This window comes from Athene noctua, chromosome Z (genome assembly GCF_965140245.1).
Source record: "Athene noctua chromosome Z, bAthNoc1.hap1.1, whole genome shotgun sequence".
NCBI lineage: Eukaryota > Metazoa > Chordata > Aves > Strigiformes > Strigidae > Athene > Athene noctua.
In genome coordinates, this window is record NC_134077.1 from 32,985,247 (window position 1) to 33,000,717 (window position 15,471).

Consider the following 15,471-nt stretch of genomic DNA (forward strand, 5'->3'; position numbering starts at 1 on the left):
AATAGATGGTATTTAGAGCAGAGAATTTACATACTTGCTAATGACGTCTGCAGTGTCACAGTGATCTCGCTGATGTCCGAGTGAAACTTAATCTGGTTTTTATGTGAAATGTCTATTCAGTTGAGGAAAAATACTGACTTCCTCTAGCATTAACAGTGTCAGAGGAGTTTCTGTTCAGTGTTAACTCAAAAATCTCATTCATCCTTATAATAATAATACAACAACACAGACATATGAAACTACTGACAAATGAGTAATTGTGTTCCAAAAGATAGCTGTGAAATAGTACACAGTAAATATTTCTGAAATTAATTACCTTGATATATAAAATAAGATTCACAATTTTTAAAAAAAGTCTTTAACAATTAGCTTGGATTCTCTTTTGGTGCTAGCTGACATCAAAATTCCACCTGTGCCTGCAGACACGTTTCATCCTAAAAATGCAGAAACACATGGTGTATGTGCATGTGTGGCCATCCATATGCGTATGATATTCAGTTAACAGGCAGCTGTATAACTTTGCCTCCATTATGCCATGTTTGATTGTTATCTCATGAGAAGAGAATTAGCCTGTTCCTTGAACAACCTGAGGCAGTTAAATCTCAGTCTGGTTCATACCTGTTCATATTAACAGACTGACCCTTTCCCTCTGTCGTGGATGAAAGTATTGACACGGTAATGATTTAGTAAAAATAATCTCTATTTATTAATAACTAACAGCAATTTATCAATACAAAATAACTCAGAAAGAGAAGCGACTTATTCACAGATTCTAAAATTACAAGATTCACTCTAACTTACTTAACGGTACCTTAATTTATACATATATATACATGCGCATACACAGACATATACATACAGAAACAAAGGTATTTGGATTCAGTAAAATGAACACAAAAGGGACAAACACACACAGGAACAAGGGCAAGGGTACATACCCACACACACCCCCCCCCAATAAGCGGGGAAAGAACAGGTTAAATAGAAGCTAGCTCAAAGAAAATTCCCCTCTCTAGTTTAGAACAAATACTTACAATGCCTTGGCATTCCTCAGCGGGCGGTTGGTGGACTTCACCCTGGCCTTCCGTCTGGAGCAGACGACACCGTAAGGGTTTTGGTACCTGAGAGGCGTCCCAGCTCAGGGGAGATGCTGGTCACAGGCCGCTGCGATCCGGAAGAGCTCAAAGGGTCTCTCTGGTGGTCGCAGTTTATAGGGTCCAAGATAATTGACTTTTGTCAAATACTATCTGGTGCCTTCCGGCAGTTGCACGAGAATTTTATGAACATGCAACCCTGTTGTTTTTCCATCTGACCACATCTCAGGCACAGGTGTGCCAGGCCATCAGGAGATGATGGGCCATTATAACCGTTTCTTAGCAATCAGAGGGGGGCAGGAGCCAAGGTCCTTAACGATATCAGTCCTTATCTTTGCAGATTGGTGTATGGCCCCGGGGGAATGTAGATGGAATCACACCTAGCACCAAGCAGCCCAACAAGGAGGGGCAGGGAGGGATAAGAATTGCACCACCACACCCTCCTACAGGGTTTCACATCTCTGCTCCTTCATTAATCCTTTTCTGCTCTCCATATTCAGCATAAATACATCTGTTGGCTGTTACCTGTCATACAAAATATCTAAGTGTGCTGGGTTTGTGTGGCAGGGTTTTTGGTAGCAGGGGAGGGGGCTACAGCAGTGGCCCATTCTGAAAAGCTTCTCAAAGCTCCCCTGGCTCCAAGTTGGATCCACCTCTCGCCAAGGCCAGCCAATTAGCGATTGGTGGCTGTGCCTCTGTGATAATGTTTTTAAGAAGGGGAACCTGGGAGGAGAAGTGGGAGTTGTGAGGAGTTGCTAGGAGGACCTCTATGCAAACACCAGGGTCAGTGGAAGGAAGGATGAGGAAGGGTGGGAGGTGTGCCAGTGCAGAGACCCTGCTGTATCCCATGGTTAGATGGCAGGTTGCCCCCTCCTGCTACCCATGAAGGTCCACAGTGGAGCAGATGCTGACCTGCAACCTGTGGAGGACCCCACACTGGAGCAGGTGGCTGCTGTGTCCAAGGAAGGCCGGGACTTTCAGGGAAGAAAACTACACTGTTGCAGTTTGGTGCTGGGAGGATTGCAACACACAGGACAGATCCACGACGGAGCAGCTCAGGAACAGGTACAGCCTGTGGGAAAGACTCATGTTGGAGAAAGTTCGTGGAGAACTGTCTCCCATGACAGACACCACACTGGAGCAGGGGAAGAATGCGAAGAGTCCTCCCCCTGAAGAGGGCAGTGGCAGAACTGACCTTAATGCCCATTCCCTGCCCCCTGTGCTGCTGGTGGTGAGGAGGTAGAGAAATTGGGAAGAAAACAGCCTAGGAAGAGGGGAGGGGTGGGGGGAGGTGTTTTTTAAATGTGATAATGCTTCTCACTGTCCCACTCAAGTGTTGGTGTTGTTAGTGTTTTAATTAAAGTGATATTCTTTTTCTTCCCCTAACAAGTTTTCCTGTGACAGTAATGGGTGAGTCATCCCTCCCTCTTCTTATCTCAATTCCCGAGCCTTTTGCTTCATTTTTTCCTTTCCATTCCTGAGGGTGAAGGTGTGAGTGAACGGCTTTGTAGTGCTTCGTTGCCCTCTGGTCTCAAACCAGGACAATAGGAACTGTATTACTTAAGAATCAGCTGCTTTACTTCCTTCACTTTTCAGCCTTAATTAAAGGCTCTGTACTATGTATATGGAATTACACAAATACCAAATGCATACATTATAGCCATCCTTAACACCTATTATAGCAGCTGTTAAGCAGCTCTCTGCTGCTTTGTGATTAGTGTAGCTGTAGCTCATTTTCTGCCTGTTTTGATAGATTTGGAGTCTTGATGGTAGTTAACATTTGGTTTTCCATTTGCATGGTAAAAGCGATACTTGGTTTTAGGAGTAGATTAAATCAACATTATTCTGAGGCGTGGTTTTTTTAGGAGATGTATTTTCTTCCGTGATCAGTGCCTTGTGCCTTGTAACACTGGAGCATGGCTGTAGAGCTACTGGAGACATTTTGCTTCTGAGTGACCAGACTTCGTAGAAACAGACAACCTCTAAAACCTCGACTTGAGCACTGTTGTTAGTTTATACTGTACAGAGACCACTCTCATCTGCTATGAAGAGGACAGTGGGAGAGTTTACAATGGAAAAGGTATTTTTTTTCAGGAGTGAAGTAATTCGACTGTGTAAGGTATGAAAGCAAGATCTTCAGATAAAGCACCCGGATTCTGATTACGCATCTCAAAAAGTGTGGTTCAGACTGGTGTGGCGTAGAAAAGATGTTTAGTGGAGATATGGGACATAAGTTCTGAAGGGACGCTTAAGACTTTAGGTGTAGCAAAAGGAATGTTGAGATGATTGCTCATTCAGTGTGTGATAAATCAAGTAAAGTATGCGGAGGGGGAGGTCTCTGGACTGCAGCATGCTTGGCAGCAGGGAGTCCTTTCAAGCATTAACACATTTAATCTTACCGCCTTGCAGTCATCTCTGCTTGAAGCATGTTGGTGGTATGTCCCCTGGATGATGCCTAGATAGATCTCTTTATCCTGCTCCATCTCCTCTGCTTTTAAGCCTGCCAGAGTCTGTCACCTTGATTTGGGATGCTGAAATTTTGTGAGACTCTCTCTTTGGCTTTTAGTTTCTGAAAGTATAATCAATTCCTTTATCTGAATAGGTTCATGTTTAGGAGTAAGAATAGTTTAAATAACACCATCTCTTAGTATTTGAGCCTTCTGCATACTTTGATTCCTTTGTCAAATCCTTTTGGTCTGCTAAGAGCTACTGAGTAAATCCAATAGCTACCCAACAACCAAAAGATACAGAATGTCATTGCATTTGTTTTTTTATATTTCCACCTATGTTGTACCAAACATGGTTGTGGACAGTAGGGGAGAAATTACTCTGCACTCTTTTGATTCATCATTTGCAATACAGTAGTCTAACTGCTGTTGCAAAATGAATCCTTTTTGTATAAAAGAGATGAAGCAGGGTAACAGGGCTTCTAAGTTACCATGATGATCCAATATGTATGCTCCATCCACAGAGGAAATGTTCCAGCAGTGCTCACTCAGTTGAACGCTAGGGAAATACTGGTTTGGCTGCAGTTTCGCAAACAATTGAAGAGGTAGCTAACATCTCTGGTTATTCAACATGCCTTTTTCCTCCTATGTAACTGATGTACAGTTTGTGGGCTGGGGGGCTGGTTTGTCAACTCAGTGTGTCTTCTCAATTTTTTAGACCTGTTATCATGCAGACCAAGTAGCATCGTTGTCCTTTGGGGCAGATCTAAGGAAGCTTTGTACAAAGATTTGTGTGGTTGAGGGGAATTAAAGACAGTAACTACTGTACAGTGCTGGAGTTTTTGATGACTCTTACATATGCCTGAGAAGTGTTCATGTTCAGTAAGACTATATTGAGGTTGTCAAAGACAACGTTTGTTCTTTAAGGCTCACTTTCCAAACTGTGGTCTATTAGCACATCTCTCACATTATTTGTGTTCAGTGCTTCTTATTCAAACTAGTTTTGAAGGGAACAGGGAAAAAGCTTATCTTTTAGATTACTGCATTTAATTTTTTTCTTCTTGAAAAATCCCCGTTAATGTGACACAGCATAATTTTTACAGGAAGTCTGAATTTTTCAGGTCCAGAGAAGATTAGTGCCAAACAAGAAAACCTTTAGAAGTTCAGAAAACTTTCTGCAGTACAAGGAACTTGACACACGGGTCAGAAAGTTTTTGTTTCACAGAAACTGTTCAAATCAGAAGAGGTGAAGTTCCTCTGACATTTAAAATACATTGACAAATAAAGTACATGCTGTACTTCATTAGAATGAAACAGTCCACTGCCTTTGTTAATGTATTTCACATCACTTTCCCTTTTCTGTGATTTAATCTCACTTAAACTCAGTTCAGTTATTGGTGTATGGTTAAAAAAGGAAAACATTTCTTGCAAAAAGTTTGGTTAGAGTGCTTTCAAGTACTGTTTATTTTAACTTATTATCCCATAGTAAGCGCAGACCTCGGTTTTGAAAATACTCTGACAACTGTTTTTTATTTGGAAATTAGAGGAAGCATTTTAGCTGTTATTTTAGATAGGCTTGGTAGTAGTACCAAATGCACAATATACGTTCAATTTGAAAAATGTTTCTTTTCATATCAGCAAAGTCTTGATGTCACAAAGTTTTCATGCTTTGCCCTGGTATTTGCAAGTGCAGTTCACTTGCATGCAACTATTGCTAAGAGTTGTAGCAAGCAGCACTTAAAGTGCACTTGATCTAATTTTTTTTTTTCATGGATTGCTGACATTTGTGCTCTTTTTACAAAGCATTTATGAATCCTGACTTGCACATGAAAATGTAAGGAGTGCTTTAATTTGCTTGTGACTTGATGAACAATATTGTACTGGTTTTAGGTCATACTTGCGATCTTTCCTTCTCCTGAGGGTCAGCTAAGATTCTTCTGATACTGTAGAGACACCTAATAGGAACTTAACTATAGCTCCGCACAACAGCTATCAGGAACATGAAGACAAATCATTATGTAGTTTTTTATTATGTGAAGGCAGCATATGGGAGGTAGGGTGAAGGATAGGCAGCAAAACCATATCAGCTAGCAGGAATACACCCAGTTGCTACTGTCAGTGGCATGTGTTACACAGGTGAGTCTCCTCATGCCTCAGATGTTTTTGGAAAACTCTTGCTGTGTTTGGGTATATTCTTCCTCTTCTCAGCTGCAGAAGACAGTCCTGGAGAGGTGATCAGACTGGCATGAGGTAGCTCATCATTTCCACACACAACAGGATTAGCATGTTGAGATGCCCTAGCTCTCTGCCATCTGAAGGCAGCTAGAGGGAATGTGTAGAGGTTCAGGAATAGTAGTGGTTAATTGGAAAGACAGACAGGATAGAACAGGCTCATAGATTTAACTTCAAAGTAGGGATTACTTTATGGATGAGGGAAAAGAAAATATGAGTGGTCAGTAAACGAAACATTTAAGAGTAACAAAGCATCTAACCATGCTGGCAAGTGTTAAGTGAACACTAAAACCACTGTTTCAGGTATACTTTTTAAAACAGGTTTGTAGTACAAAGTGATACATGCTGCTGATCAATCAACAGCATTACTGTGTAGGAATAGCAGGCTGCCCAAGGCAATAATGGACACCAGGCACGCTCCAGGCTCAAACATCTCAATAAACTCAATCATCTAACTCATCCTAAAAATACCACTGTGTCATGTAGTCTTATTCATTTGAGAGTGTCCGTGCTGCACTGCCCTCCTGAAATGCAGGTGTGATTGAACCTGACAATTTTGCCTCACTTTGTTCCTCATCCCACCCAAGTCTGGTATTCTCTGACCTCCCTTGAGGCCCAAGAATTTGAGGAACAGAAATACAGCAGATAAAGACTGTGACTAAGACATTTTCAGACTTTTGGAATACAAGCTCCCCTATGCTTGTGGGGAGCACCTTGGATTGGCAGTTCTCTCTGCTTAATATCTCAAATAGCATAAAATTGTTTATTTGAGTTTTTCAGGCAAAAGATTGGGTTCTGCTTGAATCTCTTGAATTGCCTATTTAATTCTAGTTTATGTTGGCTGAAAATAAAAGCCTGGTGCCTTATGGTCAGGCAGGGCCAATCCAAGAGTGAAGCGATGGGGATACAATTGTTTTTTTCCCTTATTGACTTTATTAGTGCTGTAACCTGTCCAAGTATACACAAAATGTGACTTAGGAAATGTCAGTGCAGTGCCCCTGCAGTGGGGAGTGCTAAGGATTGAGAAAGGTTTAGATAGGGAATAGTTGCTGTATGTAAACGTAAAACCTGTGAGAACAAGTCCCAGCACTGGTAAGGCAAAACTCCATGGCTTCTGTCCTGTGACATAAGCTCTAATTTAGCTGCAAGGTAGGATACCACCTCATTAGATCTCAGTTAAGATGTTTTGAGGTGCATCTTCTGATCTTATTCACCAAAGTGTAATCAAAGGAATGGATCTTTTTATGCCTTTCCTAAAATAAGAGAGATTAAATTAGTCTGGGAACCTCTGTCAGCAAAACTTTTGTCTTAATAGGAAAAGAAACTTTATTGTAAAGACACTGTCACATGGCGGTTAGTGTTATTGCTGTAAAATTGCAGAAATTAAACATTGTAACGGAAAGCTTCTGTATATGGGGTAATTCAGGTCAGGCATTACATTAACAAGCAACATAGTTTGGCTTTCTTATTTAATCCTAAGAGCATCCTGTAGTCTTTCTGAGGCTTTAGTCTTCTGAAGGAGGGTGTGTGTATGTATTTGACATATCTTGTCATTCTTCAGACCGTGTTATTAATGACAGCTTTTTTCTTCTGAATTTTCTGAGTTAACGTTTCATTCGAAAATTATAGAAAGGGAAGCCAGGAAAAGGCTGTGATGGCACATTTTAGCCCTTAGAGTCTAGTTCCCTCATACATTTCTGAGGCAGTGTCATGTGCTGTGAAAAGGCAACACACTCTGGTGGCAGTGCTGTTTTTGTAAAATAAAACCAGTGCTTTTGATACTTTGAGAGTACCCTTTATTGTGAAAATCCTGCAGGTAGACTCTTACAGAAGAGGTAAGCAAGAGGCAAAGTAGTACCCAGTTTCTTCTGGCAACGTTGACCCACAAATAATCTGCTAAACTCTTGGTACTGTCATGCAGGATGTGTTTCTCCCAGCTTACCATTCAAATTAGTTTCCATTAATCATTGGGTCTGAGTACTGAACATGGAATGCATTTTTCCTAAATGAGACATTCTTCTTGGAATGGAAGCTAGAGCTACAAATTTTATGAGTGCTGGAATACCCATGGCAGTATTTCAGTTTTCCTCTCTCCATTTCTGAAATTCCAGTACTGGAGCTCAGAATACTGTTCAGATGAGTAATGCTGTCAAATCAGTAGATTAAGACTTTTCAGGACCTTAATACAAAAGATATGTCAGAGTTTTGTTCTTTAATATGTGCTGTATTGTCAACATGTTTTAGTGGCATTTGATATTGGCATGAATCCTGCAATACAAATTTCTATCTTTTTTTTTTTCCCCTCTGCAGTTCAGATGGAGAAAATGGAACAGATGAAAAGAGAAAGGCAGGAAAATTGCCTGCTCTGTTGCTGCAGACCCATACCACTGAAATGGAGTATTTTGATGACCGTAAAAAAGTTGATGTTGCTAGGTAATGTCAGAAATACTCTGTTTGCTTCTGGTCAGATAACCACAATGGTTACAACCCACTCAAGAAGGTACACTGAATAGCAAGATTTATCAGACATCCTAGTTGTGGGTTAGCTTGCACACTATGCAAGTAAACAGGATTCAGGGTTGATGTGGGGTTGCTCTTTACCCACCACGAGCAGTCAAAATAGACTTTGGACTGGTTTAGCTTCCCTGTTTGGGAAAAAATACACTGGTGCCAATGCCAGTTACATCTGTTTCACAGTCAATTTGACAGGCAATCAAACTGAGCTGCAGTTTGGATGCTGGGTTGTTCCCAGGACACTTCCATGCTGGAATATTGATTGTCCATGGTAAAATTATAACAAAAGTTTTAATTTTGGACTCTGTGCTGTATATTGCATCAGATTATTGTAATGTCTCTGCAAAACCAGTAATCCTTTCTTTGTTGGAGAACTGGAATTTGAAACTCTTCAAAAAGAAAATGAAATAATACTAAAATCCCTCTTGGAGGTCTTGAATACAAATATTGCATCCCTTCCACTTTGTCAACTGAGCAGGCGATGCAAAAGTCAGCAGACAACCTGACAGTGCTTTTAGTCACAAGGCAGATATTTTTTTAAAAAGCACTTGATTTCCTGAAGCATCTTTGAGGAGCAGGTATTGGAATAAATATGTGATTATTTTTCCAAACTCTTGTTGCAGTCTTACTACTCAGAATGTAATTGCCTGTGTGCTGGTGATAGGTTGGCATAAGATTTTTTTATAAGGCTCATTGTTCATTTCAGTTTGACCTGTACTTTACATAGGCACACAAATACATGTATATTAGAATTTTCTTCTGTGAGGGACCACCTGAGATAATGCAGCCAGTCACACTGCTGTCTAAATCAGACCTGCTGTACGATCTCTTTCCTAAATCCAGCTGTATCTCCATTACACTTTGGGGGTTCTCTTACAGTTACCTTCTTACAGTAAGGTCTCTCACCCTTACAGTTTTTACTGGAAACCCTGAACCTCTCAAGTTTAGGAAATTAGGTAAGATTTGCTGTACAGGATAAGGTGCAGTAATGGAAACTTTCATAGCACCTTTCTTGCCCCACTGAAGTTTAGCACATGTTCTTCAAGTCTTTCAGTATAGGAGTGCTGTGTTGTGTTTTCCCTTCTGCTCTTCAGTGTGCATCTGAAGGCCTCTAAAAAAGAGCTACCTTAATTTTATAGCATGTTGATATGCTTTTGTTATGTGCTAAACAGCTCTCCAGGATAATGTTCTTCTCTTCCTGATTTATGATACACTGTTATCTCACTTCTGTTTTTGTTTTTCTGAATAGTCTATGCCACTGATTCCTCCTGTATAAAAACCCCTAAACTTATTTTCCCAGCCATCTGCAGAGACTTCCCTCTGTACTTGTTCTACTCTAGAGCTGCTGGGTTTTTATTTAGTTTTCTTTTTCCATTATGAATGGCTGGAGCTGTACATGTACAGCTTCCTATACAAGTGGCATTCACAATTCACTTTCATCTCCTCTGAAATTGCTGGCTGTCTTAATGACTTCATTACACTATACTACACAGTTCATAGCTACACTCTGACTTGTGCAGTTATGTTTCTTCTCTGTTGTACTTTGCAAATGATCTCACATTTTGTAATACAAGTTCATAACTTTCAGTACATTACCTTGCACTCTCAGCTGCTACATTTTATCTTACTTTACCTTGCATTGGTAAGTAACACAATTAGTGTTGGTATTTCACATGTTGACAAGAAACAAACAAATGTGGAGCTAAGTGCTGTGATAACTCATTGTTGTAAAAATATCTTGAACTTTTTTACCTCCTTACAATTAATAATTTAGAATATTCCTTCTAAATTAAAAGATCTTCAGTGATGGCTGGTGTGTTTTAAGAATAAGATACACTCCTCTTTATTGCTGCATAATCATTGATGAATCACATAGTAGTTATTAAAGGATTAGCATGTTTCATGAAAAAGCATGTCCTGTTGCTGATTTACCAAGATTAATGAACTGAGGCCAGCCTTATATGGGACGACTTTTTTAATCTTTAGGACAAAGAACAGCACAGATAGTCCACTCCTGACAATGGATATCAAGAGTGACTCCAAGATTGAAAGGAAAAAACGTGCCTCAAATCAGGTAGGGCGGAGAATGGACTTGTTTGTTTATATATAGTAAGATTAAATACATAACTACCATGGGAGCCCCCTTGTTTAGCAATATTATAGTTTGTGATTGTATAAGGACATAGGTTCTTTTTTCATCAGTGCTTTAGAGTTTGGGTAAAGCAGGATACAGATTTAACAACCACATAGCAAAAATAAGGATTTATTGTAAAACAAGTGGGCAAAATGAGAAGATATTGGGAGGACAGGAAGTGGAATGGGTCATCTGATTACAAGACTATCTAATAAGGCATGTGTCTCTGGGGGTGGGGCTTTTTGTTTTTTAGCTGAAGGCAAATGCACAGTTTCATAAGCTGTTTCTAGATGTTCCCATTGATGAGCCACTGAAACAAAGTAAGTATTAACCCCCATGTCATTGCTTACTGTGAATCTAAGATACGTTGTTACCTGCCAACTGCAGTGATGTAGGAGAGGGGCTACCTAGATTTTCAAAATCTTAAACTTCAACTGCCTAGAGCTTCAGGGTCTTCATTTGCATGCGGTCGGTGGTTTTGTTGTAATCTTGCAAAACTTAAATCTTCGGATGTTGAGCGTCTTTGGGTATTGTAGCCTGCTTTGCACTTCTTAGTGGAGTAACCTTGTGCGACATTTTTTGGTATTGAAGCTTCCTTACTAAAGGCACTACTTAATTGAGACAGCACTGGTCAAGTGACTAGTTTGAGTTTTGATGGTGATGCTTCAAGATTTAAAAACACTGGTAGGAGAAGGACTTAAAATTTAAAGATTCTGCTGTTCTCTGTGGTAGTTATAATAAATGAATTCTACACAGAGATGTATAACAAATGTTTCTTGAATACAGGGAAATTGATTCATGAGTGAGAAATTATTTGCTCAATGACTGTGAGGTAAAAGCAGTATTACTTTACATGTGTTGTACCTCTGCTGATCATCTAGTCCAGAGAACTGGTATAGAGCTAAAAGCTTAAAGCTAAAACCTTTCATTAAGCTTTTGCATTTACATAATATAGTTACGTGAAAGCTAGGTAAAAAGTTTATAGGAAGCTAGGTGTTACTCTCCCAGGAAAGATATTTGGCTTCTGGGAATGAGTTGCATGTTATGCATTTCAGTCTTTGCCCTTCAGATATTTTGAGTCTAAACTTAAACCTGTGAAATCTTCTGAGCTTGTCAGTATTTGTCAAACCTTGAAATACTCAGTAAGTTTAACTATGTTTATCAAAAGGTATAAACCTAAACGTATTATGACTTGAAGAAAAATCAAAACAGAAGTCACACTGATAAGAATTGGCTTGGGTTGTGGTTACTGTAAAGATACATAGAGTATCTATTTGTTTCAGGCTTTACCTGTGCTCTGCAGAAAGAAATTCTGTACCAAGGAAAGTTATTCCTTTCTGAAAACTGGATTTGCTTCCATTCCAAGGTTTTTGGTAAAGACACTAAGGTTAGTAAAATCTTTATGTACAGAACAGTAATGTTATTTAACAATGTATTCATCATCAGAGGTTCACATGATTATGCAAGGCTAGACTACTACTAACACTTCAAAGTGTTACTGAATACAATCAGTCTTCAGAAGTGATGTCCAAAAGTCATTCGAGAACTGGAGCACTCTTATTATTAAAGATTGAGTCTCTCTCTTAAGGAATTTCTGTCTGAAAAAAACAGATGAAAGGAAAGGATCTGATATGCAGCAGTGAGGGCATTGCTAAGCCCATGTAGCACAAACTGTACAAAAATCTACCTTGGGCTAAGTATGGAAAAGAGGAGGAGGAATGAAGGTTGAAAAGTATAAGGATTACAAGACTGCAGTCGGGGATCTGGAGGGAATGATCAAGCATATTAAGATAATGAGGAAGAACTAAAACTGGCTTGTGAGTTGAGTGACAAAGGTCTTGGAGGGGTTCTAACACTCCTGCATAGACAGAATGGGGAAGGAAAAACAGTTTTGCTAGGTTTTCCCGTGTGAGCCTAGTATGAAGAGCAGAAAAGGAACATAAACAGTTGGGAAGATTCTCATTTACAAGATCATCTTTACTCTTTCTTGGTTCAAATATGACCCATCTAAGACTGGGCCCCCTGTGGTGAATGATATGCATTCAGATAAAGCCTTTCCAAAAAGATTTGTGTTCTGTTATTTGGAGGTTTTGGAGTGGTTTTGTTTACATAAACTCTGCTTTGTTTTTGAGCTTTTATTGGGAAACAGCTCGATTTGCTGCAAGGATTTCTTTGGCGTCTTTCTCAAGTACTTCCTTGAGCAAAGTTCCTGATTAGATCCAGACCTTTTGTGGGTGCTGAAACCAGTTTAGGAGTTGACTGTATCTCATTTCTCTGCTGTCAACCGTTTTGATGAAACACCATTTATTTTTGAAGAAGGTGGAATAGGCTTAAAGAATGCTTAAAATTATTCACAACACATTGTTCATAGTGACCTTATAGATTATTGTGTTTTACTGCTTAGCACAAGAAAATGGATAGTAGTTGTAGGCGGTACATTAATACGGCTGGTGTGTATGTCGGTGAAAGCCATGTGACACAAAGGAAATCAACAAATGGTTGGATACCATCATTCATAATTAATAACAGCCTATCTTGGCAATTAGTTTCATTAAAATTGAAGCTGCTGTACTAACAATTTCATGTTCACCATGAACAAATGTGACTACTTTAAACTGTGGGACAGCTTTCTAATTCAAACTAAGCTAAATTTATACAGATATCTAGCAGAACTCTACCAAGTAGATGGGAAAAACCTGGGAAAGTACATGCAGAATGACAATGATGTAGTACTAGGAAATTATCTTTGTCAACAGAGTTTTAAATGCAGGAATATATACATATTTATGTATACAATGAAAAGGGAAAACATGTTACAAGATAGGGTACAGTAGAGAGGATCTGTAAATGTGGCTATAGTAATATTCCAAATTATTAAATTCTGGGTCATTGTTTTCAGAAAACGTTGCAGGGAAATTCAGAGTGAAGGGGATAGGCCTGATCATTTACTTCCAGCTGTCTTTTACTACCCCTGCAACACACACTTTAAGCTTTGTTCAGTCACATACTGCAGGCACAAGTTTTTAGGAATACCATCAACAAAAAAGCAGGAAAAGTGAGGATGTAATGAAAAATAATTAATGCGAGGGGGAGGAGGAAATCAAACTTGACAGGAAGAGGAACATTTTTAGCAGTCAATACACTGACAGAGTTTCCAAGACACAAAACCTCCATTGCTTAGAACTTGTAAAACAATTTAAGCTTAGTGATAAAGTGTTTTATTGTGAGAAATGGCAGGTCTGTATGTTGTAAGAAATTTTTCAACATGGTTTTTCTGCTGCAGAAATTTTTTTTGTTGAAAGCTTTGGTGGAGGGAATAACCATGCAGGTCAGAAGATTTGGGTCTTCAATGTAAACACTGTACATATTCAGAAGTAAAAGATTGCTTCTACAGGTTTGAAAAACATCACTGTCTTTCCAGGTAGTTCTGTTTTGGTGCTGTATTTGCCTTGAGTCTTTCCTGGAGTAAGCATTATCTTACATATTTTAGTTGCTTTCCAAGTTGCTTGCAGGTAAACCTTGTTTTCCTGAAATAATTATTAGTCCAGATATAAAGAAAGTACTTTGCAGTGATTTTACCCTTTTAATGTAATGCTTGGGTAACAGTGCAGTAAGCAAGTACTTAATCCTAGTTAAGTGCACTTTAGTCTTGATTACAGTAATGTTATCCATCAAAATAGCATGCAGTGGAATGCCATTAACATCTCTGATTTAAAGTTCTTTGAGGTGAACTGAACCAGTTCACCTGAAAACTTCTAAGCTGCCTTTATTTATCATAACTATTAGCAGGATTTCTGCTGAAATATCTGGTTTGGTTTTATTTTGGTTTGCTTTTTTTTTTTAAAGTTATGCAGATTCTGTTCTGACTACTTGAGGATTCTGCATATTTTTTATTAAATGCACATGGTAGCTGCTCCCTTCTCCTCACTCCCAGAAAAAGCTATTTTGAAAAGTGTTGCAAGAACTTTGTGGAATGATAACAATGTCTAGTTTAAGAAGAAAAAGTATAGTGGAGGACCTGTTTAATTACCCATTTTTGAAAGATAACATCTTCTGAAGCAGGACAAATGGAGCTGACATGATAAAATACTCAATAGAACAAATGATGACCAGATTTACTGATTCTTAGACACAGGTTTGGGACTAAGAATAATTAAAATTATATGCTTTGGGTTGATTTGTTTTTTTTCCTGTTAGCACAATTTTTTTAGCAAGACTAAGTACCAAGTAAAGCACAAGTTTCCAGCCCTTAGATGACAAGCAGACACTTCAGTAGCCATGCTTCAGCAGTGGTTGGCAATCTTGCACCCAGACTAATGTACACAAATACATTTTTTGTTTCATGACTTTGCATTGCTGTTCTAAACAAAAGTTAACAAGGTTTAATGAAACTTTGCACAGAGTAGCTTCATTCTCCTTCTGCAATGATGTGTTTTTAATTCAGTGCTTCCAGATTTCTCAGGTAGTTGTGACAGTGTGTGCCAAAGAAATTTTCAGCAAGAGCTGTAGCTTAGTCATGAGTATCCAGGATTATTATATTTGCCTAACTCGCTAAACTGTAGGCCTAACGTCAAGCCAGGTAATTTAAATAAGAAGAGTCCATACAGAGTATCTGAAGTGGAATACTTTGAAACTTAGCAGACATTATGCTAATGGAATTGGATGTAAACACAAAGCATGAAGGAAAACTGAGAACTTTTCAATTTAAATGTAGACAAATCTGGATGGCATGCAGAAGAATCAGTTTAAGTTAGTCAGTGGGTGTGTGGGTATTGGATCTTTACTGAAGGACGACCTGTTTACTCAGCTGCTTGTTGCAGACTAAAGGACCTGTAAGTAGTGAGAAGACTTTTATGTTCGTTCTTCAACAAGCTGCTCTTGTCTCATCTGTTCTGAAATATTTTGTTTCTAAACAAAGAAGGTTATCTTTAAAACTGGTTTGTTCTACAGATCTACAGTGCACTAAGCGTGTAGTTATATAGTAGCTGGAAGGGACCAGGAATGGAAGACACAGACAAAAGCCTGGATTGGCATCTGATAAAAACAGAAG

The 15,471-nt window shown here is 39.0% G+C and overlaps 1 protein-coding gene across 2 annotated transcripts in view; it reads left to right on the forward strand.

The window, feature by feature from the left end:
* GRAMD2B (GRAM domain containing 2B) overlaps positions 1–15,471 on the forward strand; it is a 51,532-nt gene that overhangs the window by 24,111 nt on the left and 11,950 nt on the right. For both annotated transcript variants that reach the window (XM_074931445.1, XM_074931444.1), the window contains exons 2-5: positions 8,084–8,206; positions 10,274–10,361; positions 10,675–10,741; positions 11,705–11,808. In XM_074931445.1, the coding sequence (XP_074787546.1) occupies positions 8,084–8,206; positions 10,274–10,361; positions 10,675–10,741; positions 11,705–11,808 (382 nt within the window). The remainder of the gene's footprint in view (positions 1–8,083; positions 8,207–10,273; positions 10,362–10,674; positions 10,742–11,704; positions 11,809–15,471) is intronic.